Below are 27,835 nucleotides of genomic sequence, written 5' to 3' on the forward strand. Positions count from 1 at the left end.
AAGAAGGATGAGAGTTGAATCCAGGCAGCCGAAATGAAGTTCTTGAGGGGTATCTTACAAAAGAGTAGAAGAGACAAAATAAGGAATGAGAAAATCTGGGAAGAAATCGGAGTGGGAGGAAAAAAAAGATAGAGTGAAGATGGATTGGGCATATGAGTGATGAAAGAATGCCAAGAAAGGGGATGGAAATCCAAATGCAAGGAATGAGAGTCCGCAGACGACCACGATTGAGGTGGAAGGACACAGTGCAATGCGGTATTAGAAAAAGAAACCTGGACTGGGGCACAGTATTGAAGGAGGAGCGGTGGAAAGACCGAAGAAAGTGCAGAGGAACCCTATTTGCCCCTACCTGCCTACAGATGGATAATGGTAAATGATGATGAGTACCATTATGTGAGAAATGCCACAGGTTTGGGTGATTCCTGCGATTAGTACCACTATATGATGACATTGTGGGCCTGCGTTACCTACGAGCAATAGTTTAGCCAGGATCGGCCGATGTCGGGACGGGGTTATAGTTACAAGATGATGGTAGAACACAATGGAGGTGTGCTTCCATGACTTGTCATTATAAGGACACTGATATAAGTGTATTACAGATCTGTTAGTTCTACAGTTATGACTCTAAATGTTTATTTAGTTTATTGTTGATTGTGAGTTACCGTTTATTTTATTTTTGTAAAATTTCCCTGGGGGTTCTAACCTCCAGTTACACCCCCACCCCCTCCTTGGCAACGCCCCTGCCTATGAGTGGTGCCATTATGTGAGAAACACCAGAGGTTGGCGTTACCTGTGAGTCGTACATTACCCTTGATTAATACCGCTAGATAAGGAACACCGTGCTTCTACTTTACCAGTGATTAGTACCATTATGAGTGGCCAGCAACCTGGTTTTTGGACCCCTTTAGAGAACAAGCATCATCAATTTAGGATTTTGCTCTGGAAGCAGTCCCTCATCCAGTTTATACCATTGTTTTAAGTTACTTTATGGGAAGATGGGGCACAGCAGGTCAGATCCACTGATTGTTGTCAGTTCATAATCGTTGTTCATCGTCATCGTTTTGAATTCTAGTCAGTGGATGGATTTTGGAATTTTAATTGTCATTACATTTCGTCTCATCTCGTACCATTAGGGGCCGACCTCTAGCTGATAGCCTCCTTTAAACAACAAGCGTCAATCTGTAGGGCTCGGAAGTTTATGACTAAAAAGTACATACGCAAGGTAATATGCCCTAAAACTAGTTAAATATGGCCTATAAGAAGTAAAATATGACTTAAGCATTTTAGCAATAGGTAGCAAGTATTTAGAGTATTACTAACATTGAACTCCGTTAAAACAAGAAAACGAAGTATTAGCATGCTTTTTGGTATCTGTCAGCACATGTCCGTCCAGTATCTTTTTCTCGGAATCATGCCGTCTAAAAATGTTATCTATATGTTCTGGTAAAAGGTAGAAAAATGCGACTGAAACGGTATTTGGTAATCACATGTTTGAAATTGGACACAGAAAACATATACCCTGTAAAAAAATATGCCTTATTTTAAACAAAAAATACTCAAAATATTAACCAGATATGATCTTATATCACCAAAAGGAGAAAAACGTGACCAAAGCAATAAGAATGGCTGAAATATGCATTTATATGCAACATAAAACTGCTATAAATGGGGTCAGGGATCCATTATTCAGTTATTTTTCAGATTTTGGATAAAATGAGCTCAGGACAGAAATAGGACATTTCTTAACATCCCAACCTTAATCATCATTATCATCATGCCTCTATAGGAGGCAAAATATGTATTCCATAAAAATAAAAGGTGTTGAGTAGGTAGGCCTTTTCACTTGACAATTGTGCGTGTATGTACATTCAACCGAACAAATTTGACCGTCACAGAAGATGACATTCTTTCAAAATTCTCTTGTTTGAAATACTGTATATTGAACATATCGAGCAGGTGCTATGATTCCAAGTATCATCTCATTGGCCATTGGCTATCCACAGTTTACGAATATTATCTTGTTTCAAGAGTGTACAAAATTTAATATTTTTTTGCTGGTCAATTTTTGTGCAATAGAGTGTACAATTTTTAATTTATTCATATTTAATTTTGTAACTAAAGAATTCTCAATTCCTTGGCAATGTAGAGAAGAAGAAGATGCGGCCCGAGAGCGTTGACTGCACCCCGCCGGACTACATCATGCCAGGCAGCAGAGATCGGCCTCTGCTGCCTCTACAGCCGCAGGCCAAGGAACAGAAGGGACCACAGACGTTAAAAGTACTCACAACGTCGGGCTGGAACCCTCCTCCAGGGTTCCGTAAGATGCACGGAGACCTCATGTATCTGTACGTTGTGACTCTGGAGGAGAAGCACTATCACATCACAGCCTGCTCGCGAGGTTTCTTCGTCAACCAGTGAGTTGTCTTCTTAGTTACAAATATGTTGTTTTATAAAGGTGGTTTCAGCTGAAGCAAAGATGGAGCTGCCAAAAGTTACTGCATAACATAGTTTGGTGTTTGTAATAACAGATCAGAGCGAGGTCAGTCGAGACGTGCGTCCACGAAGTGGAGGGAAAAGTTGAAGCAACGTTCATGTTCAAGGAACACGTAATAGGATGAAAACACTCGGACTCCTTCGCTGAATGGTCAGCATCAAGGTCCTTGGTTCAGAGGGTCCCGGGTTCGATTCCCGACCAGGTCGGGAATTCTCATCAAGTTTGATTAATTCTTCTGGCTCGGGGATTGGGTGCTAGTGTTGCCCCAACACACTTCTTGTCATACTCGCACAACACACCTGTCTACTAACCACCACAAAAACACACAAAAGGGATTACATCCGTCAAAGGTTATAAATTTCATTTTTGGTTCCGTATTGAACTGATGAGATTACATATAATTTCATAAAAATTGTTTATTCCACCTATTCAATACTTTATATTATTTGCATTGCATATATTTACATCACAATGAGTCACTAGGGTCTAGTTTCTATCCTACTTGGGGTCATCATCAGCCTTAATTAAGTACTCACTTTTTGTTGAATGTCCTAAAACATTACCTTCCTATAAAGTAATAAAACTAGTAATATGAGCTATATGTACAGAACAATAACATTCATTGTGATATGTGGTTACAATGAGCTGATAGCTGTAATACTTGAAATGTTACATGAATATTAGCATAATTCATGACACAAATTCATTACATTAAAAGTATACATTTATGTTGAAATGTCTGAGTACAAAGGTACAATGTTGCCGGTAAGTCCTGTGAATTGTAGTTCAATTTGTACTTTACATCAATTTTACGACGGTGCTTGAAATGTTACATGAACATTAAAATATTATGTGACACAATTCGTTACATTATGATAAAAGTATACAGTTTCGTTAAACAGTTCGTTAAACAGTCTAGTTAGTCTAGTCTAGTTTAGACTGGACCAAATCCACATGTGTGGGAAAAGCAATAGAAGAAGAAAATGATAATAGGATGTACACAATCACAGATCAGTGTATAAAGCTGCAACAAAGAAACCTATGTCTAGTTCGGCTTACGCAGCTCAGTTCTCCTCTCCCCAATCTTCCCCCCACCCCAATTAACAAATTTGACCATATTTGGGTCCTATATTGGTCTGCATTAACTGAGATAACCAAATAACACAATGATTTATTAATGGGTCCACCCTGTGACCATTTATTGTTTTCACTTAAACATTAATCTAAATTACTCTTTAATCGTACTCGTTTAGAAAAAACTTATACTATTCTCTTCTTCAGTGATTTCAAAAGAATCTGTCAAAATCTACTTACTTACTTACTTACTAGGGCCCAATACGAAAAATACAATTGTTGTTGTTTGAGTCATCAGTCCATAGAGTGGTTTGATGCAGCTTCCATGCCACCCTATTCTGTGCTAACCTTTTCATTTCTACATAACTATTGCATCCTACATCTGCTCTAATCTGCTTGTCATATTCATACCTTGGTCTACCCCTACCGTTCTTACCACCTACACTAACTTCAAAAACCAACTGAACAAGTCCTGGGTGTCTCAAGATGTGTCCTATCATTCTATCTCTTCTTCTCTTCAAATTTAGCCAAATTCGTCTCCTCTCACCAATTAGATTCAGTATCTCTTCATTCGTGATTCGATCTATCCATCTCACCTTCAGCATTCTTCTGTAACATCACATTTCAAAAGCTTCTATTCTCTTTCTTTCTGAACTAGTTATCGTCCATGTTTCACTTCCATACAACGCCACGAAAGTCTTCAAAAACGTCTTTCTAATTCCGATATCAATGTTTGAAGTGAGCAAATTTATTTTCTTAAGAAAGCTCTTCCTTGCTTGTGCTAGTCTGCATTTTATGTCCTCCTTACTTCTGCCATCGTTAGTTATTTTACTACCTAAGTAACAATATTCATGTACTTCCTTTAAGACTTCATTTCCTAATCTAATATTTCCTACATCACCTGCCTTCGTTCGACTTTACTCCATTACTTTTGTTTTTGGACTTATTTATTTTCATCTTGTACTCCTTACCCAAGACTTCATCCATACCATTCAGCAACTTCTCGAGATCTTCTGTAGTCTCAGATAAAATAACAATATCATTGGCAAATCTCAAGGTTTTGATTTCCTCTCCTTGGACTGTGATTCCCTTTCCAATTTCTCTTCGATTTCCTTTACTGCCTGTTCTATGTAAACATTGAAAAGGAAATGATTGAACATATATTGTTACAAATCTAAAAATTTAGTACTAAAATGCACTCTTCTTAATGATGATCTTTTCAGGATACAATTCCTAAAATGTTGCTGTGTCTATTCTTGAAATTAGTGTTCGAAAAAGTGGACTTAAAACGCCAGTATGATGTGACGAAAAAATTTGAAGATCGTGAATGTATTCAAATCCATAGTAGTGACTGCTTATTGTCATTAACCTCTTGACGCTGACCTCCATATGTTGTATAGGCATCCTTTTCTTCCCATGCTGCCAACCTCCATGCCTGGTGTAGACCCCTGTAGGCCTAACTTCATTTTGTTCTAGCTTGTAAAGTTTTAAAGTCAAGATGGAAATGGTATATCTTTGAATGTGAAGATGTCTGCCTCCTTATATCAGTCCAAATCAGTGTTTCTTTTTTCCTTTCTGACGTGTTGGAAATAGTCTGACCTATTTCTGCTTGAGAGCATATAGGTTTAAATTTCTGTTGCATTCTAACGGATATATGTTTAAATACAGGATTTTTCCTTATGTAGATTGAAAGTGTAGATCACCATCTCTTCACTGATATGAATGTTGACATCATCTGGTGAGGATTTCTGCAATTCTTTCAATGCCTTGAAACCTCTTGCGACTCGTAATTATTTGACTTGCCAGTCACTTTGAAATACGATGGCACAGTGCAGTTTGAATGAATGAATGAATGAAAGAGAAGTAATTAAATTTTTAAATGAATCAGATGATAACAGACCAAACTGAACTGAGCAGAGCGAGAGTGAATGCGTAGCATAAGAAATGTGAGGGCATGGTTAGTGCAGCTAAGTAGTGGACTATTTAAAGTTAAGAACTTCATTTTGGTCCGTATTGAATCTAGATTTACACTATAAATTGAGGATAATTATGTCCACCTTTTCAATACAAAAACAATGTAACGTCATTAACACATCACATATTTATTACCTTTCAAACATTGGGACCTGTAATCAATTCTAAGAGGAACTGTTTTGCTCACTAAATATCTTCACTGAAAAAGGGACCTCTATAATGGACAATTAATGTTTTAAAGTTTAAAATATCAGCCGAATTTATCATTTTATTCGACTTGTTATTAAATAACCAAACTATATTAACGCAAGATATAGAATTACTAATTACTTATAATGTAACTTATCCCCATACCTAGTACAAATAGGTCACTGTTTTCCAATCTGTTAGTAGGCGATTTCATTTTAACGCATGTCAATTTAGTATTATTGACCAAACAAATTCACTATTATCTTTAACGCCTAGTAGTTAAAAAAGTTTTTAAAGATTGAAAATTGTTATCTGGATGCTCAATTAATATTTTGTAATATTTATAAAAACTGACAGAAAGCTTTAACTTTAGTCAAATAATTGTATAAAGTCATAATATGTCGCATAAAATATGCTACCAATTTTAATTTAAGGTTTTATGGTGTACACCAAATTTTAATAGTCATGTAAGAACATGTTCAATTTATATATATATGTTGTAAGTTATGTTAATATTGTACTTAGGCCTTGTCACAAAGTTTCCTATGGCTGATGATGGCATACAAATAATGCCGAAACAGGTCCCAATGTTTGAAAGGTAATAAATATGTGATGTGTTAATGACGTTACATTGTTTTTGTATTGAAAAGGTGGACATAATTATCCTCAATTTATAGTGTAAGTAGTGGACGACAAAACATGCCAAAGTAAACGCCCTATTTCTCACGAACTAATCGTCCCATTAATCTGGAATGTGCATTAAATGAGACTTTGAACTATTGTTCCTGGTTCACCTTCTCAGAGTTTCCAAGGCAACGATTACCCTAGTTTTCATTGCATTGTGAATCAACCCAGGCGAATACAAGAAAGTTGCTTTCATTCTGTACAAAATGTGGAAGTTAATGCATGTAAACTACATTCTTTTGAGTCTCTTCTGTAAACATTTGAAAATAATGAGAGCTAAACTGTTGTAATAGTAAATTTTTGAAGATATCACTGCATTCTCTGAATCACCTCCGTCCGCTGAGTGAAACAGCACTCAAATATCCAACTACTGTATAATAAATAGAAAAACATTTTTCCTAAAAAATTCAGTGCCTGTGTTAAGGCCATCATTATCTTATTCTACTATAATATACAATTCTTGTTTGTACTACCCCTTTCAGCAAGCTTATAGATGCATAGTGGACCGACCTTGCTTGTCTTTTGATGATGTTAGCCAGATAATAGAAGCGGTATGGATCCAAAAATTCCATTGTGACTTTAAATTTGTGTGAGTCTGCTAGTTTGTGACCTCCTTAGTTATTGTAGTGTGGCAGCATAAGATGCATCGCTCTGCAGCCAGACAGGGTGAGACCTGGACAATGACAGATAGGGAGGAGAGTAGAATTGAAGCCAGTGAAATGGAATAATACCTAAGAAGTATAATAGGAAGGACAAGGAACAACAGAGTGAGAAATGAAAATGTTGGAAAGGAAGTCAGAATAGAAAAGATAAATGAGGGGAAATGATAGGAATAAACTGAGATGATTTGGACATGTCAAGAGGATGGAGGAGAAAAGAATACCGAAACAGATGAAGTTTGAGGGAAGGAAAGTGAGAGGGAGACGTACACCACGGTGGATCGATTCACGAAAGAGGACTGGGACAAGATGGAAGAGGAATGATGGAAGGAGAGAGAAAAATGGAGAAGTGCCATAAATGTCCTGACCCAGCAGAAGCTGGATAAGGGGGAAAGAAGAAGGAGGAGGATGATGAGGACAGTGTTGTTGTTTGAGTCATCAGTCCATAGACTGGTTTGATGCAGCTCTCCATGCCACCCTATCACGTGCTAACCTTTTCATTTCTACGTAGCTATTGCATCCTACATCTGCTCTAATCTGTTGATGAGTATTATGTATAAATAGATTACATACAAATGAGGTTTAATTAACATTTTTTAAAGTTATATCTTGCTGGGACCTATAGAAATTTATGTATAAAACATAATTACGCAGAACTAAGTTATGTATAATCCAGTCTCAACTGTATTCAGTAGAACCTCAATAATTCAAAATCACTTAATTCAAAATTCTGCCTAATTCGAAGCAGCTCTCGTTCCCGGAAACATGAGGTACGGTTTTGCATGTTATTTAAATTGTTTCATTCGAAATATGGATAATTCATAATTCGAAAAACACTGTTGGTCCCTTTACCGAAATTCAGTCTTTTAATTCGAAACTGCCTTTACATTTTGAAAAAATTAGTATTTTACAGGGTATTTTTCTCCGCGTCATAAAAGAACGCGTGTTCCGGAACTGCAGGGGTAACTTTGCGCACTTTCACCCACTTCGGCGTGTCTACAGCGTGCTTCATATCTGCTAAGTTTGAGCAGAATTGTAATTAGTTTTTATTCGGTGTTTTAAATATCATCAATACGGACCAAAAATGATATTTATTACATGTAAAGTTTTAAGAAATGCCGCAATATCACGTAGCAGGTGGTCTGTGGAGAGGTAGAATCCGCAAACACTGACGATGCCGACATTTTGCGAAAAAGGGTGGCTCATAACCTATAATCAATTCGTACGTACCAAACAATACTGTCAATGCCGATGAAACTGCATTGTTTGTCCGTTTTTTTTTTTTTTTAATGCTGAGGCCAAACAGACTTACGGGTTTAAAGGAGAGAATTGGCAGCCGGGAAATGTACTGTACTGTGTTGCTACACTGTGCACCAAGGATCATGTAAGAGAAAGCCCCCCCCCCCGTCTGTGCACATGGAAGCGAGAGACTTCCTTCCCATGTCATAGGAAAGTTCGAAAAGCCACGATGTTTTACAGGCATCAGGCACTTTCCATGCAAGTACAAGGCATCTAAAAATGCAAACAGTACAGTAATCCAAAAGATAAAGTATTTGTACAGGGGAGCCTGCATAAATTTTCCTCGTCTTTAAATCATGGTTTTCTTCCTTTCGTTGCGTGAGGTTGTTTGCCATTGTTTTATCCAAGTTGAATAATGTAAATGCACCATGTTGGATACGTTCTGAAATAGTGTTTTCCATGGCATATGAAAAGTTTAAACTGAGAATCAAGGTGTTTGCATGCATTAACGGGTCCTAGAAGTGCCATGGCGGGAAATCGTACAAGTATAGTCACTGTACTGTTCTAATGTGGACGGAAGCGAGAGACTTTCTCCCCTCGTCATAGTAAAGTTTGATAAGCCGCGGTGTTTTAAGGGCATCGGGTAGTTTCCGTGCAAGCACAAGGCATCTAAAATGCATACAGTACAGTAATCCAATGAATAAAGCACTTGCACAGGGGAGCCAATATAGATTTCCCTTCATCTTTGAATCATGTTTTCTTTCTTTTGATTTCATTGCGTGAGGTTATGTTTGCTGGTGAGTTATCGAAGTGCATTATTCGAATATTGTCAATTCATCTTGTTGGATGCATTTTGGAAATAGTTTCTTTTACCATGGCATTTGAGAGGTTTAAACTATAAATCAAGGTTATAATTGCATGCAGTAACGACTCTTTCGGAGCGTGGAATGTTAGAAGTTTGAATCGTTGTGGTAGGTTAGAGAATCTGAAAAGGGAGATGGATAGGCTAAAGTTAGATGTAGTTGGTATAAGTGAAGTACGTTGGCAGGAAGAACAAGATTTTTGGTCAGGCGACTACCGAATTATCAACACGAAATCAAACAGGGGTAATGCAGGAGTTGGTTTAATAATGAATAAGAAAATAGGGCAGCGGATAAGCTACTACGACCAGCATAGTGAAAGAATTATTGTCGCCAAGATAGACACCAAACCAATGCCCACCACAATAGTGCAAGTCTATATGCCTACTAGTTCAGCGGATGATGAAGAAATTGAAAGAATATATGAGGAGATAGAAGATTTAATACAATATGTCAAAGGTGACGAGAATCTAATTGTGATGGGAGACTGGAACGCAGTGGTAGGCAAAGGAAGAGAAGGTAGCACAGTAGGAGAATTTGGATTGGGACAAAGGAACGAAAGAGGAAGTCGGCTGGTTGAATTCTGCACTGACCATAATTTAGTCCTCGCCAATACTTGGTTCAAACACCACAAACGACGGCTGTATACGTGGACGAGACCTGGAGACACTGGAAGGTATCAAATAGACTTCATTATGATTAGGCAGAGATTCAGAAACCAGGTGTTGGATTGCAAAACTTTCCCAGGAGCAGACGTGGACTCTGACCACAACTTGTTGGTCATGAAATGCCATCTGAAGTTGAAGAAATTGAAGAAAGGAAAGAATGCAAAAAGATGGGATCTAGACAAGTTGAAAGAAAAGAGTGTGATGGATTGTTTCAAGGAACATGTTGCACAAGGACTAAATGAAAAGGCCGAAGGAAACACAGTAGAGGAAGAGTGGAGAGTCATGAAAAATGAAGTCAGTAGGGCTGCTGAAGAAATGTTAGGAAGGAAGAAAAGATCAACTAAGAATCAGTGGATAACTCAGGAGATACTAGACCTGATTGATGAACGACGAAAATACAAGAATGCTAGAAATGAAGAGGGCAGAAAAGAATACAGGCGATTAAAGAATGAAGTGGATAGAAAGTGCAAGGTAGCTAAGGAAGAATGGCTGAAGGAGAAGTGCAAGGATGTCGAAGGCTGTATGGTCCTGGGAAAGGTAGATGCTGCATACAGGAAAATCAAGAAAACCTTTGGAGAAAGGAAATCTAGGTGCATGAATATTAAGAGCTCAGATGGAAAGCCACTTCTAGGGAAAGAAGACAAAGCAGAAAGATGGCAGGAGCATATCCAACAGTTGTATGAAGGTAACGATGTAGATAATTTCGTTCTGGAACATGAAGAGGTTGTTGATGCTGATGAAATGGGAGACCCAATTTTGAGGTCAGAGTTTGACAGAGCTGTGAGTGACCTAAATAGGAACAAGGCACCTGGAATTGATGATATTCCCTCTGAACTACTGACTGCCTTAGGAGAAACCAGCATGGTAAGGTTATTTCATTTAGTGTGCAGGATGTATGAGACAGGAGAAGTCCCATCCGATTTTCGGCAGAATGTTGTTATACCTATTCCCAAGAAAGCCGGTGCTGACAGGTGTGAAAACTACCGCACTATTAGTTTAGTATCTCATGCCTGCAAAATTTTAACACGTATTATTTACAGAAGAATGGAAAAACAAGTTGAAGCTGAGTTGGGGGAAGATCAGTTTGGCTTCAGAAGAAATGTAGGAACACGTGAAGCAATCCTGACTTTACGTCTGATCTTAGAAGATCGAATCAAGAAGGACAAGCCCACGTACATGGCATTCGTAGATCTAGAAAAGGCATTCGATAATGTTGATTGGACCAGGCTATTTATGATTCTGAAGATGATAGGAATCAGATACCGAGAACGAAGAATTATCTACAACCTGTATACAAATCAGTCTGCTGTGATAAGAATCGAGGGCTTTGAAAAAGAAGCAGCAATCCAGAAAGGAGTGAGGCAAGGCTGCAGTTTGTCCCCTCTCCTTTTCAAAGTTTACATAGAACAGGCAGTAAAGAAAATCAAAGAGAAATTTGGAAAGGGAATCACAGTCCAAGGAGAGGAAATCAAAACCTTGAGATTTGCCGATGATATTGTTATTTTATCTGAGACTGCAGAAGATCTCGAGAAGTTGCTGAATGGTATGGATGAAGTCTTAGGTAAAGAGTACAAGATGAAAATAAATAAGTCGAAAACAAAAGTAATGGAGTGCAGTCGAACGAAGGCAGGTGATGTAGGAAATATTAGATTAGGAAATGAAGTCTTAAAGGAAGTAGATGAATATTGTTACTTGGGTAGTAAAATAACCAACGATGGCAGAAGTAAGGAGGACATAAAATGCAGACTAGCACAAGCAAGGAAGAGCTTTCTTAAGAAAAGAAATTTGCTCACTTCAAACATTGATATCAGAATTAGAAAGATGTTTTTGAAGACTTTTGTGTGGAGCGTGGCATTGTATGGAAGTGAAACATGGACGATAACTAGCTCAGAAAGAAAGAGAATAGAAGCTTTTGAAATGTGGTGTTACAGAAGAATGCTGAAGGTGAGATGGATAGATCGAATCACGAATGAAGAGATACTGAATCGAATTGGTGAGAGGAGATCGATTTGGCTACATTTGACGAGAAGAAGAGATAGAATGATAGGACACATCTTAAGACACCCAGGACTTGTTCAGTTGGTTTTTGAAGGAAGTGTAGGTGGCAAGAATGGTAGGGGTAGACCAAGGTATGAATATGACAAACAGATTAGAGCAGATGTAGGATGCAATAGTTACGTAGAAATGAAAAGGTTAGCACAGGGTAGGGTGGCATGGAGAGCTGCATCAAACCAGTCTATGGACTGATGACTCAACAACACAACGAGTCTTAGAATATATTGTGACACCGCGAGGGTTGGCATTTCCGAATTGCGTGTTGGTGGTTAATTCGAAATCACGTAATTTGAAGTCCGATTTTTGCGTCCCGACAACTTCGAATTTACGAGATTTTACTGTATCCATGAAATATAACATTGCATTATAGTGATGTGGAGATTTTCTTTTGTATGATCAGGTTTTTCCTCATCTTCTCTTTCCTTTTCATGTTCTTATTTCTCTGTTTTTCTGGTACTGATAAGAGCTAATCATACTGAAACTTATTTGACATGAACGTTAAAATCTTGCGTGTGTACAGCAAGTGAACTAACGGAGAGTCTAATTTTCTCGTTGCAGGTCATCCGAGGAAGACTTCAGTCCGAAACCTGCTAGTCCAAGTCATCTCTGTCACTCACTGATCGAACTCCTGAATCAAATCAGTCCGGCATTCAAACGTAACTTCTCTATCCTCCAGAAGAAGCGCACTCAGCGTCATCCGTTCGAAAGGGTCGCGACGCCATATCAGGTGTATGCCTGGGGTGCACCTCAGCTGGAACATACCATCGATGCCATTCGGGCTGAAGACAGTGAGCTCCTTGTCATTATCCTACTTGTTTGTGCAGTGAATGTGGTTGTATTGAGACTTAGTGCTTGCTGGTACATTGGGAGATATGGTTTTCTTTCTTTCTTTCTTTCTTTCTTTTTCTCTTTCTTTTTCCTTTCTTTCTAAAATTTCCTCTTAAACAATTATCATTATTTTTATATTCTTCCCATTTCCTGCCTGCCAGACTGATTTTTAAGATAGAATCCAAGACATTTACTTGTTTATTGTTGTTGTAACCTGTAGTTTTTGGGAAGTAACTCCAATACAAATTTGCATAAAACTTTCAGTTTTTTATATTCCAAATTAACTGAATATTCTCACAAAGGTATCATACCCATGATAGAAATACACTATAAAAGTATAAATTAGGTCAAATTTTGAAAATTAAATTTTCAAAAAATTTGTACATTTTTAAATGTAGAAATTGACATTCTATTGTAATTATAGTGATATGTTCTCTATTGACCTTTGTGCTAAGGTGAAAAAGAATTGGGATTACCGAGCTCGATAGCTGCAGTTGCTTAAGTGCGTCCAGTATTCGGGAGATAGTAGGTTCGAACCCCACTGTCGGCAGCCCTGAAAATGGTTTTCCATGGTTTCGCATTTTCACACAAGGCAAATTCTGGGGCTGTACCTTAATTAAGGCTACGGCCACTTCCTTCCCACTCCTAGCCCTTCCCTGTCCCATCGTCGCCATAAGACCTATCTGTGTCGGTGCGACGTAAAGCAACTAGCAAAACAAAAAAAACAAAAAAAACAAAAAAAAAGTAAGTGGGAGAATGTTTTTCCTTAGTGTGTACAATTTTCATTAAAATTGTCCTAGCATACTTAATGCAACCACTGCATTACAGTCTGGCATCAAAAAGGTTAATAGTAATTTAAAGATATTTAATGTAAATAATACAAACCATCACAGCATTCAAATGTATTTTTGAGTGACAATAATTTTTCATATTTACTTATATCTGGTGTTAGTTTAGTTAAAATCTGCAATCAAAATTTCTCCTTCAGTACTAATAAATGAATTAAGGAGAAACAAAGACCACAAGCTCGACAATTAATTTAAAGCAATTAATGAATGTAAAATTGGGATTGTGGCCTTTTCTCTCTCTCTTTTTTGACTGAGTATATCCTTGTTCAAAATTGGGTTACTTTCTCTTACCTACAAACTTCATATAATTATGTTGATCTTCTTCTTCTTCTTCTTCTTATTATTATTATTATTATTATTATTATTATTATTATTATTATTATTATTATTATTATTATTATTATTATCCAAAAGAGTTGGTTTTGTTTGTTGTTATATCTGCAGGTAATATATTCATATTTTTTAGTTTGCCTGTGTGTTCTTAACATATTTGTAATGATGATTTTTAATTTTTTCCAGCTTTCTCCTCAAAGCTGGGCTATGAAGAACACATCCCAGGACAGACTCGTGACTGGAATGAGGAGTTGCAGACGACAAGGGAACTGCCACGTAAGAATCTACCAGAACGATTGCTCAGAGAAAGAGCAATCTTTAAGGTGAATAGGAAATTTATTTTTGCTCACAAATTGATGGGTTTAAGACTTGTTACTAATTCATATCAGAATCTTTCAAATGTCACTGTTGGATTACTTACAAAAATCCCCTATTGTTATTGTTTGAGTCCATAGACTGTTTTGATGCAACTCTCCATTCCACTCTATCCTGTGCTAACCTTTTCATTTCTACGTAACGACTACGTCCTAAATCTGCTCTAATCTGCTTGTCACATTCATACCTTGGTCTACCTCTACTGTTCTTACTAGCTAAACTTCCCTCAAAAACCAACTGTGCAAATCCTGGGTGTCTTAAGATGTGCCCTTTTATTCCGTCTCTTCTTCTCGTCAAATTTAGCCAGCTGTGAGCTTGCATGCAGGAGATAGTGGGTTTGAGCCCCACTGTCAGCAGCCCTGAATATGGTTTTCCGTGTTTTCCCATTTTCACACCAAGCAAATGCTGGGGCTGTACCCTAATTAAGGCCACAGCTGCTTCCTTCCCACTCCTAGCCCTTTCCTGTCCCATTGTCACTGTAAGACCTATCTGTGTCGGTGCGACATCAAGCAACTTGTAAAAAAAAAAAAAAAAAAAAAAAAAAAAATATCTGAAAGGCTATTTTTATAGCAAAGGGTTGTCGTACTCTACTGACACTTGAAATATGTCTTCATGATAGATAATTGGGTTGAATAAGAAAACTGAAGCCTTTGCCACAGAAGTCTTTGGAGGAATACTATTACAATATTAAACAATACTCTGTACAAAGCAGTCTTTTTCAGCTAATGATATTACACTGAAGAGCAATTGAATTAGAAATAACTAGCCAGTAGCTTATAGCACCCACTTTCATCCTGATGACGGCCGCGATGTTGCATGTCATGGACTCGGTAAGTCAGCGTAAGCCTTTGAGGGGTCACACCGATCCACGGCCGCAGCACAGCTTCCCTCGATTTCTCGGAGATTGGTCAAAGAGAGTCCATGGTTCGTACATCCCTCTCGACAGCATCCCAGATGTGTTCAGTAGGATTGATCTTGGTTTACTTCACAGACCTGGCAACCATCCTCATGTCTATTTATAAAATTAGGAGCTAAATTGAAATCAGCCCCCTGCTGTTAATACGTACACAACGGCAGCTAACTCTGGCGGCGGCGGCAGTACTATCAAATCCATGTGTGTTCATCGAACCAATCATCCACAGTTCAGGAATGATGGGCCAGTACTTTGTCTTGCTGTAGGTACAGGTTTCCTGTAGAGTGCTGGAGGTGAACAAGTGGATGGATATGATCTGATAACAGGTTCACTGCTGAGGGATGTTGGCAGATGTACCTGAGGTCCCATTTCATCCACTGTGAGCAGTCCATATATGGGGATATCAACACCACCAACTTGAACTGTACCAAGCTGGCAAGAGCGATTCATTATCTTGTGTGTTTGAATACACATTCGTACCCTGTTATCGGCACGTACCAGTTGGTGCCTCGACTCGTCTGTCCAGGCAACCTTTTCAGAGTGTTTCTTTGCCCTGTCATTCTTAGTTCTACCTGATGTGTGGTGAGCAGAGGCAGTAGTTGCGATTGGGAATTAGAAATAGGGGGGGGGGGCAAAATTTTATAGACAATTAAGGCCACGGCTGCTTCCTTCCAACTCCTAGGCCTTTCCTATCCAATCGTCGCCATAAGACCTATCTGTGTCGGTGCGACGTAAAGCCCCTAGGAAAAAAAAAAAAATAATAATTTATAGACAACAAAAACCACCTGGGATTGATGGATATAGCAGCAGGGAGAAGGGTACATAAAAACTGAAAAAATATATTTGTATTATTTATTTCTTACACTGTTCACACCAACATTCAAAGAATAAGTTCAGCTTTTATCACTTACGCTGCGATATTTTTAGTGATAGTCTTGTGTACTTGTTATTTAGAACCCGTTTCTCTTTTCTGTTTTCAGTTTGATCTTGAGTAATTTTCAATTAATCTAAATCCATTTTCTTTAAACCATATGTTTTTTGTTTTACTATTCCAAAAGAAATCAAAAAGTTGTTTCAGAAGTCTAGTATTTGGTAAGCGGTATACATTTTCAGAGAATGCAATCCTCTGTTTTCGCACCGTGTCAATGATCGATTCACTTTCCTTGTAAAGTACTGAATTTGGCAAAAGTCTCCACTGGCCATCAATCTGGTGTTTTTTTAAAATTAATAATTGTCCAAAGAATTCTTCTATAAACTTTCTGCAGTTTATGTGTTGTTGATTCTTGCATATGTTGCTTCTGGCGTAATGACAGAGTAGTAATGTCGAAATTTAGCATTATTATTATTGTATTATTATTTTTGTATTACCATATTTAAAGATAAAAATTTCATTGTTCCGTATTGAAAGTATTAACGTTAAAAATTAAATAATTGAAAAAGAGGTTCAACCTATTCAATACATAGGAAAGAAATGTATTGATTACATTTTTATTTAATAGTAAATATAAATGGGACCGGTTTCGACCCTAGTCCAGGTCATCGTCAGCCGTAAAAACATGTAAAACAATGCATATGAAAAAGAAAAAGAAAAAGATTAATTAAACTCTGGATCGGTATAAGATGAAACAGTACGTAATATTAAGAATGGTAGTATGGCACACGCAATGATAAGCGAAGTCTCACAATGTTTATGAATATTGGAGAACAGTCAAAAGGGTCAGTTTCCACACTCTGTCAGGCACAAAGTCACAACACTATCAAATAATATATGAAGATCGTAAATAACTTGAAGTCGCTGCGGTCTCGAATGCCAAAGTAGAATGGAGAATATCCTGAAGGTCCAGTATTTGTCTCGGTTGCGGGAAGTTAAGTACGTGTATATAGAAATATACAACGCAAATCAGTATAATTGAATGAGTACTTGTGCTCCTGCTAAGTTCTTGGAAAACAGTTGACATGAAAAAAGTCAAGAACTTAGCAGGAGCACAAGTACTCATTCAATTATACTGATTTGCGTTGTATATTTCTATATACACGTACTTAACTTCCCGCAACCGAGACAAATACTGGACCTTCAGGATATTCTCCATTCTACTTTGGCGTTCGAGACCGCAGCGCATGACCTTGAATGTGCCGCGCTGATCACCGGGAGCTGGCGGTTTGCTTCTACAAATCTATTCGTCTGCGACTTCAAGTTATTTATGATCTTCATATATTATTTGATAGTGTTGTGACTTTGTGCCTGACAGAGTGTGGAAACTGACCCTTTTGACTGTTCTCCAATATTCATAAACATTGTGAGACTTCGCCTATCATTGCGTGTGCCATGCTACCATTCTTAATATTACGTACTGTTTCATCTTATACCGATCCAGAGTTTAATTAATCTTTTTCTTTTTCTTTTTCATATGCATTGTTTTACATGTTTTTACGGCTGACGATGACCTGGACTAGGGTCGAAACCGGTCCCATTTATATTTACTATTAAATAAAAATGTAATCACTACATTTCTTTCCTATGTTTTGAATAGGTTGAACCTCTTTTTCAATTATTTAATTTTTACCGTATTTACGCAAATACTACCCGCATATTTTTTTTTAAAAATTTAGGCACGAAATTGGGCTGCGGGTTTTATTTGCGTCAATGTTGGCTTTTTTTGAAAATCAGCCTTCCTAATGTTAGGGTGCGGGGATTATTCGCGTAAATACGGTATTATTATTATTTATTATTTTCTTCCTCACCTTCTAATTAATGGATTGTTTTCAGGTGCACAGTGACTTTGTTGCTGCCGCAACTCGGGGTGCCATGGCTGTCATTGACGGGAATGTGATGGCCATCAACCCTGGAGAGGAGGCCAAGATGCAGATGTTCATCTGGAACAATATTTTCTTCTCCCTGGGCTTTGACGTCAGAGATCATTATAAGGAGCTGGGAGGCGACGCTGCTGCCTTCGTTGCTCCTGTGAGTCTTGTTCATTGTACAGTAGAACCCTGTTCATCTGAGCCTTGATTAACTGAGGCTCTGTATTAAAGCTAATCTGTAAGTGTAATAAACTGCTAAATACCATTGAAACAGCACTATCGTATATTGAAGAGCAGGAAAACTGTACACCTGCTTACATATTTTGATGCTGAGGTTACTGCGGAACATGGTGGCAAAGAAGTGACAACCACTATAAAACAGAAAATTGTCAAGGGCTTTTTTTTTTTTTTAGAACCAAACACAACAGTCCTGAAGGGCCATGGCCTACCAAGGGACCGCTGCTCATCCCAAAGGCCTGCAGATTACGAGGTGTCATGGTCAGCATTACGAATCCTCTTGGCCATTTTTCTTGGCTTTCTAGACTGGGGCCGCCATCTCACTGTCAGATAGCCCCTCAATTGTAATCACGTAGGCTGAGTGGACCTTGAACCAGCCCTCAGATCCAGGTAAAAATCCCTGACCTGGCCAGGAATCGCGCCTCCGGGTAAGGGGCAGACACGCTACCCCTACACCGCAGGGCCGGCTGTTATTTACGAAAGTTACAAATTATAACATGTGCCCATCCAAAATCATTTGACTTAGTTATTACTTTTTTAATTTTGTTTTTAACTTGAATGAGAGATAAATCAGTCGTATTAAAATGTAAAAGCTGGACAGCAATATCCCTTCTGTAACTTAAATCTACATTCGCATGAAGTGTACCATACTGGCATCGAAGGAGGGACCCTGCTGGATTTCTCCAAACGGTTCATATCCAATCTTGTACGAGTGACGTGTCCATCACCTTTTTTCTTGCATAAGAACATGGATCCCTTGAGGAAATTTTACTTTAGGCATTGTTTTTCATTTTAGAACAATGAAAGGTGCAAGCTTTCTGCCATCAGCTGTTACAGTAAGCACTGAAGAACATCGTCGTCTTTCGCTTCCGGTAGTGCGTGTGATAACACTCGATGTCCTTTTCTTATCGATTGTTAGACTTTGTGGCACATGCAAACTGATTGGCATCTGACCTGCGGTTCCTGTTTGGTAGATCAAATATTCCTTCACTTTACGCTTCTCAATCACAGAGTGATGAAAATCAATTACTTTTTGGATGAAATCATTTGGTATTCTTTTGCGGGAGTGTCTGAAACACCTCAAGCGAGTTTGAGCATCCCGGACATCTTTCGTTCATATTGATTGCTAACCTAGCTCATTGTCAGCTGTTGATGAAGAGGATTTCAATCCAAGATCTTTTCTCCTGTGTCTTAACATTATGGTTTTTGCAATTCCATCTTGGATGCCCATTTCTGCCTTGACTTCTTGGGTGATAAGTGCGCAAATTCCTTCACTGTCACAAGTGTTCTGTTGAGTAATTGATCCTTGTGTTCTCAACACAGTAGGGTACTTTTATGAAGGCTTCTATGCACAATTGTCTTGTGAAATCTTGTTGCACATCCTCTGTGGTATATGAACATTCACGTTCCCAAACACTAGCAACAAGCTGCTCTACACTGTAGGAGCTCATGTGGGCCATTTCAAATAGATTATGAAATGTAATACACAACTTCACTGAAAATCAAGTGGGTGACAAGACATTTAGAACGCTATATTATTGTCAACTGGACTGTAGTCATCAGTGAAAACATTCGTGTTGTTGCAGCGTAATGACCTTCAAGGCGTTCGAGTGTACAGTGCTGTGGACATGCAAGGGCTGTACACACTGGGAACGGTGGTGATCGACTACCGTGGTTATAGAGTGACGGCGCAGTCCATCATCCCTGGCATCCTTGAACGTGAACAGGAGCAGTCGGTGGTGTACGGCTCCATAGACTTCGGCAAGACTGTTCTTTCACACCCTAAGTACCTGGAAATGGTAAGAAATACCAAGTAAATTAGTAAAACACTGTTTTTTTTAATTAGTCACTTGAAACATGATTATAGACTACCATAGTTATAGAAATTGCTATATTTATGACTTGCCAACTGACAGAGTAAAACAGAATGTTGAAATTATGCAGACAGCCTAAATGAAGTCATATTAAAATGCCTGCACCAAGTAGCTGAGACCATATGCTGATGACAATGGTTATTATTATTATTATTATTATTATTATTATTATTATTATTATTATTATTATTATTATTATTATTATTATCCATCGAAAGACCACATAAAGTAACTCATTGCACTTATTGGTGTTATTTAATTCCCACTACTTTTCTTGCTGTTTTTCTTCTAAAAACCTTTAAAATCTTGTATTAATCTTCTAAAAGATATCTTGTACTACTTTTTGTATTCTCATTGGTCCTCAAATTTTTTTCAGAATCTTCCTTTCCTTTTCCTCTTTCTCTTCCATTTCTCGCGATTTATGGAGAACGTGCATTCCGTAGCATAGAGACTGTCGGCTTTATTGCTGTATTGCAATCTTTAATTTTATCGAAAGATTCTTCTTATTATAGGTATCCTTATCCAGTTGGAATGCTAGTTCCATTATTCTTGTTCTCATTTTGTTGGCTTCCTTATCTAGTCCATTATTTCAATTACTTCACCTAAGTACTCAAATTTGTCAACTTTGCAGCAATTTACAAACTTCATTATATAGGTTCATATTGATACAGCTTCATTAAGAACTAATATTTGTTTTAATAGGAGCCTCCATGGCTCCGGCGGCAGCGTGCCAGCGTCTCGCTGCTGGGTTCCGGGGTTCGAATCCCGGTCACTCCATGTGAGATTTGTGCTGGACAAAGCGGAGGCGGGACAGGTTTTTCTCCGGGTACTCCGGTTTTCCCCGTCATCTTGCATTCCAGCAACACTCTCCAATGTCATTTCATTTCATTAATCATTCCCCCAGAGGAGTGCAACTGGCCTTGGCAGCCGGCACAATTCCCATCCTCGTTGTTAGAAATGGGGCTTCATTCATTCCTTTCCTGACCCGGTCACATGACTGGAAACAGGCTGTGGATTTTCATTTTCATTTGGTTTAATGATCCACCCAATCAGTACACTTTACTTTACAAGTGAGAGCACACTTAGGTAAGGGTTATTCTGCCCGAAGACAGGTCCGAACCTCCGCATAGGTGTTCCTGAGCCGGAGTTTACGTTCCCTTACCCCCCGCCAACAGCGCGTGGCAACCCATCCAACTCCTGACCACGCCCAATGTTGCTTAACTTCGGAGATCTCACGGGACCCTGTGCTTCAACACGGCTACGGCCGATGGCAGAACACACTTACTCTTAAAATATTTTGTGCATTTTTTTGGTACGTGTTTCGTCTTCTGTTTAAGACTTAGCGTCTCAAATTATTTTATCTAATTAAAATACAGAATGATTTCTGTCCAATAATTTAAAATTGATGAACTCATGTCCTTTGTAGAATGTTTAAAAAACACATTAAGATCAATACATTCTGTTTTTTCTATAAAACTGCCCATAACTTTCTTAGAAAAAAACCTTTTACCTGTTAAAATTTGATTCATAGCATTATCTTCCAAAGAATGTTGCTTGAGGTTTCGTCAACTGGAGATTACTGAAGCTTTCAATGTGATAAAATTCAAGAGACAAGGTCCTCAAATTGATGTTTGTTCCTCCGGCCAGTTCCCATCCAAGCCTAGCTCTGACCTGCTTCTCGCCACACTACTGCCAGTAGACACTGTAGATAGGAAAGACAATAGAATGGGAGAAAAGAGCAGTTATGTAATGAAATGAAATGACATGTCGGATGGCTTTTAGTGCCGGGATATCCCAGGGCGGGTTCGGCTCGCCAGGTGCAGGTCTTTCTATTTGTCACCCGTAGGCGACCTGCGCGTCGTGATTAGGATGAAATGATGATGAAGACAACACATACACCCAGCCCCCATGCCATTGGAATTAACCAATTAAGGTTAAAATCCCCGACCCGGCCGGGAATCGAACCCGGGGCCCTCTGAACTGAAGGCCAGTATGCTGACTGTTCAGCCAACGAGTCGGACAGTTATGTAATGTTAATTGCGAAGCGCTCTGAGCACCAGTTGATAAGTGTTCAAAAACTTTAACTGTGAAACAATCATCAACTGTGGAGCGGGTTGTGACATGGGAGAGATTCTGAAGAGATTGTATGTAATGTACCAATGTTTCATTTGTAACTTGAAAGTTTGATCATTTATTCCTTTCTTCCTTCCTTCCTTCCTTCCTTCCTTCCTTCCTTCCTTCCTTCCTTCCTTCCTTCATTTACATTCATTTACATTCATCCATTCATTATTGGAGCTATGTTCTAAATCCTTCCAATTCTGTTCCAGTTGAACAAAGCAGGACAGCAACTGAAGATAATGCCACACAAAGTCTTCAATGATAAAGGAGAGGAGGTAGAACTATGTTCGTCTGTTGAATGTAAGGGCATCATCGGTAATGACGGCCGCCACTACATTCTGGATCTACTTCGCACCTTCCCACCGGATGTGAATTTCCTGAAATGTGAGTTCATTGTCGTCTTCAACCATCTCCTGTTGCCCGGGTGTGGTGTCTTGTCCTGGCCCTGTACCATTCTTCTTCCACTAAATTGTCCCATCCATGATCTCCCTGCAGTACATCCTTCTTCACTAAAACAGTCCACTTTCTTCTTGGTTCTTCCCTTCCTCCTCTGTTTCAAATTCCCTCCTTGCAGTTCTGTTTGCTGGCATCCTCTTCATGTGTCCAAACCACTTCAGTCTCAATTTCTGGATCTTGCTGAGGAGAAAATCTCCTATTCCCACTTCTTCTTCAATCTTCTCGTTCCTATCTGGTCCTTCCTGATCTTCTGTCCCATGTTGCGAATGAATTTCATTTCAGCTACCTGGAATTGTGGTGGTTTCAAGGCCATATACATATAAGAATATTGGTATGTAATAAGACATAGTGTGTCATCTTGTTTTTCAGCTGTACCTGTTCATCCCACAGTAGCTGCCTTACTTCATGGTTGAATTGTGTGTCGCCCTGCTGATTTGATTGTTGACCTTGTGTTTTGCCTGGTTTATCTTTTGAGACAACGCTGCCCAAGTACTTGAAATCTGGAATGCTGTCTAACTTTGCTTCATTGAGCATGACAACTGATTTGTCTCCTTCCTTCTGCACTGCCTTCACCACTATCTTTTTCATGCTGAGCTCTTAAACTCATTACTCCAGCTTGCAGACTGTCTTCTAGTTTCTCTTTCACTTCAGATGGCAACATCATCTGCGAATATAAAGGCTTGTAGGTCACCATACCCCTTTCTTTTAAGTGAATTCGTTATGGCTTCCATCATGATGACAATGAACTGCTGTATTTCTCTCTTCATTTCAAACCAGTCCAAGAAACCACCACGTACTTGAACACAGCTTGTGCAATACCTTCACTTTGTCTATGAGGCTGTCTTGCACCTGTAGTTATTTCATGCAGTGCCAAATTCTTTCCCGTTGGTACACTGCCGTAGGCTTTCTCAGAATCCAAAGAAATACTAAAAGACAGAGGCTTCTCCTTCTCCCAGTATTTATCCATCCATGGGCGCCCATATGACAGTTTGTAGGGGGGGGGGGCTAGACCTGGGGGTATGTAGTATTTTTAACATTTTGGAAGATGAATGGCAACTTGTATTCTGCAGTAGAATAACACCCACTGTATCCCCAGCCTGTTGGTGGGGGATGGTACATGCAATACCTACTTTTAAATCATTTTCTTGAAAGAGAAATACCTGACTACATTTGATTTTTGCCTTTCCCTGAGAGCTGGGGGGGTGTGTGTGTTTCCTCCCTTGTCCCCTGGCATGGGTGCCCTTGTATCTATCAGGATCGTAACTGCAAAGATGAGGTCTGTAGTTGTACTTCCTGGCCTAAAGCCATGGTGTTCTTCCTCTAAGAATGGTTTATCTCTGATTTTGTTCTATGTTTTCCCCCCCAATATTTTCAGACCATGAGGTAGCAGCAATAGTTTGTGCATTTCCATCTGCTTCTTTTCTTGAGCAGGAGTGCTATTATGCTCTTCTTCCAATTATCTGGGATGGTGTTTTCCCAGCATATCATGTTGAACAATTTGTATAACCTCTGGATTGCCGGAATTCGTGCTGCTCGCAGCATATCCGCACTCAGTTTGTCTACGCCTACTGCCTTTCCTTTCCTCTTGCTCTTAGGTGCCTTCTCAGTCTCCAGCCATGTGGTTCAGTGTCCTGATTTAGCTCTCCTCTGAACATTGTTACAGAGTCTCTATCTGATCAGCAGCATGTCAAAGTAGTCTCAAGTTCTTCCCTGGCCGGGCTGAGTGGCTCAGACGGTTGAGGCGCTGGCCTTCTGACCTCAACGTGGCAGGTTCGATCCTGGCTCAGTTCAGTGGTATTTGAAGGTGCTCAAATACACCAGCCTCGTGCCAGTAGATTTACTGGCACGTAAAAGAACTCCTGCGTGACTAAATCCTGGCACCTCGGCGTCTCCGAAAACCGTAAAAGAGTAGTTAGTGGGACGTAAAGCAAATAGCATTATTATTATTATTATTATTAGTTCTTCCCTGATTTCTCTCTCGTCTTGCACCCAAGTACCTTTTTTTTTGCTAGGGGCTTTACGTCACACCGACACAGATAGGTCTTATGGCGACGATGGGATAGGAAAGGCCTAGGAGTTGGAAGGAAGCGGCCGTGGCCTTAATTAAGGTACAGCTCCAGCATTTGCCTGGTGTGAAAATGGGCACCCAAGTACCAACGTCCTGTTTTATCGCCTTTATGGTCTGATCACTTTTCTCGTTTTTCACTACTCTGTTCAGCAATTTCATGTTTTCTCTACTGGCCTCTTCCAGTCTGCCTGCAAACTTGTTCCATTTCTTCTCTTACTATGTTTTTAACTGCAAGTTTCTTAGCCCTGTATATTTCTTAGAGTCTCAGGATTTCTTGGTCATTGTGTTCTTCCCCTGTTTTTGGTTATCTTTGTCTAGTCCCTTCTTTATTTGGTTCGTGTCTTTCAAAGCTGTTCTGACTCTATTGTTCCACCATGGTGTCTTCTTTCCGTGATTGAACTTGTAACTCGTCATAGGCTTTCAATTTCTCCCAAAAATGTTTAACACATTGGAGACGCCGCTCATAGAAACTATGGGCGCGATTTCACTGTAGCTAAAAAATTGTAGCTGCCGTTTCAGCGAGCTGTGACTTCACTAGGATAATGTTGAATGCTTCTATAAGCATAAAATATACTAGTTATGAGCATAAGTCGAGAGCTCTTCTTTCAAGGCATTGATAACACAGCCACGTTCCTACATAACCTAAGGCTGTGTCATCGTTGACTCTCGGCTGTGAAATGGGCGGGAGAGTACGTACGGTACATGCGGACAGGAAGAGTGTGTGTTCGAGAGGCAGGCTTGTTTGTGTAATTCTTGTGAATATTTAGCATGTCTAATTCAAGTGTACGAAATTTCGACAATGAATCCATAATGGATGTGCTTATGGAAGACACGACTTCTGAAAATGAGGATGAGGATAACAATTACACACTAAGTAAACATGTTGATTCTGGCATTTCAGGCTAGTAAATGCAGAAAATGAGCTAATTTCAAATTGGTGTGAAGTTTCACGTAGTTTTATATCGCTTCCTTGAAGTGGGTTCTGTAATACTGTTTTATACTGCTTCCTAAAAATGTGGGTGTTTCCCGTGTACCTGCAGCAACTCGATGCAACCCCGTCGTCAAGCACAGAACAGTGGGAATGCAAATTCCTGGTTGTAAACATGGATACCGGTTCCAAGGGACCAATTTTGTTAGAATCTATATTAGTGTGTTCCAGTAGATGTGCCCACAAAGTCAAATGTCGAAATATTAACCGAACTGGCATCCATAGCTGCGTCAGATTTTTTTTCTCGTTTGTAAAACATATTATATTCATAAATTTATGTTTAAAAATTGCTGCACTATTATGATAATTAAAACTCATTTTTGTGTAGAGGAAAGTGTGATCTTTCTATGCATTCCAAAAGTTGTTATTATCATGGCTTACCCTACCACTGAAAAATTTTCAAAAACCATTAAAAATCCTGCGATTTCTGGAGGGTAGCACATTCATATATGGCCGTCTCCAATGTGTTGAAGGTACCCCCCTCTCTCTTTACGTTAGTAACTTCACCCTTTGGCAAGCTTTGTTGGATTCTTATCTTGCATTCTTACTTTACTTTAACTTCTTCCAATTTCCACATCTTGACACTAGGTATTTTCTTGATATTCTTCTCAGTTTTGCTGGTTATGTGTTTGAAGTTCACAACTAGCGGTCATTGTTTATTGTCCACATATTTGCTTGGGTAACGTTGACGTCATTGATGTGTCTGTTCATTGGTTGTGATGACGTAGTTGATCAGTGTGCTGTACTTGTCATCCCAGGTATACCGTGTTACTTTGTGGCTGACCCTCCTCTTTTTTTTGTTTTGTTTTTAAGAATATATTTTTAATGGCAACACTATTATCTTCTACATAAATCTAACAGTTGTTGTTCTTCCGGGTTTCTGCTTCCATGGCCGTGTGGCCCAATGATGTTCTCTCAGTCACATCGTGTCTACTGCAGTTTCTGAATTCAGGTCTCCTATAATAATAACATTTTCTTCACTAATTGTATCTTCCAGCTCTTGACAAAATTTCTCCTTGTCTTCTTCACTGCACCACATCTGTGGGGCATACAGTTGTAAGACCTTGTATTTGGTGGTCTTCAGCTGCACAGTCAATTTTATGATTCTATCATTCTTAGAGGAAACTTCAGTTATGCATCAATATATTTTCTGATCAAGAATCCAACCCCATTCCTGGTCTCCTTAACCTGCTCACTCCAGTACAGTTTGTATCCTTCCCTAAGAGTCCTACTTCATTTCCCTTTCTGTTTAGTCTTGCTTAGTCCCAGTTACGTTTATAGTTCCCATTCTCATTTTTCTCCTCTTATAGGTCCGTCTGTTTTCAGATTTATGTCGGCTGTCGAACATGATTGGTCTGTTTGACGACTTCTTTCTGTCTATATAATTACTTATATTCTGATGATTGTTCCATCATTGAAAGTAGGTTAAATGGCGCTGCCATTGGTTTGCTAGGCCTACCATGGGTCCTTGCGTAGTTTGGCTAGGTGGTCAGCACCTGACAAGCATTTCTTCTTGTCAGTCAAGGTATTATGGTTTACCTGCCAATTCTTGGGAGGCTGATTGCAGTGGTTGTCCGTTGAGCGCACATCCCTACGCCTGATGTGAGTTACAAGATAATTTAACCTATTCAATTACTGATCTGTCAGGAATAAGTAGAACTACATTTCACTACTGCAGATGCTAATAATTTCACCTGTCTTAGGTCATCAGCCCAGAGGTTGATTGAATCCTCAAATAGCACTACTAGAGATTATGTGGTTGTACCTAACTGCAAAAACCGATGATCGTGCCAAAATAAGGCGTACTAGGCAAGATGAGGAGCAAAGTAGTTTTCCATTGGTTTGCTCAGAGAATTTCTTATGCTTTAGTAATTTCCATGGCAATGTATCAGGTCATGTTCTCTGCATGTATAATATGCGATGCGGGCGAGAACTGTTGGAAGAGAGTTAACGGCACAGGTGATGAAAGTGACGATTTATTTGAAGAGAATGAGGCCTCAGCTGAATGTGGAGAGGACGAAACTACTTCTGTTGACTTAAATTGAGCTAGAGATGCAAGTTAAAGTGACTGAACTCATGCCTGCTGGATGCCAGATGGT

General features: G+C 39.1%; 1 protein-coding gene across 1 annotated transcript in view; it reads left to right on the forward strand.

Annotated features, from left to right (window-relative positions):
* Positions 1-27,835, forward strand: part of clu (clustered mitochondria protein homolog) — a 306,829-nt gene that overhangs the window by 224,343 nt on the left and 54,651 nt on the right. The window contains exons 4-9 of the mRNA XM_067154806.2: positions 2,147-2,414; positions 12,455-12,684; positions 14,092-14,228; positions 17,961-18,155; positions 19,819-20,031; positions 22,434-22,608. Of these exons, the coding sequence (XP_067010907.2) occupies positions 2,147-2,414; positions 12,455-12,684; positions 14,092-14,228; positions 17,961-18,155; positions 19,819-20,031; positions 22,434-22,608 (1,218 nt within the window). The remainder of the gene's footprint in view (positions 1-2,146; positions 2,415-12,454; positions 12,685-14,091; positions 14,229-17,960; positions 18,156-19,818; positions 20,032-22,433; positions 22,609-27,835) is intronic.

Source organism: Anabrus simplex, chromosome 10 (assembly GCF_040414725.1).
Source record: "Anabrus simplex isolate iqAnaSimp1 chromosome 10, ASM4041472v1, whole genome shotgun sequence".
Classification (NCBI taxonomy): domain Eukaryota; kingdom Metazoa; phylum Arthropoda; class Insecta; order Orthoptera; family Tettigoniidae; genus Anabrus; species Anabrus simplex.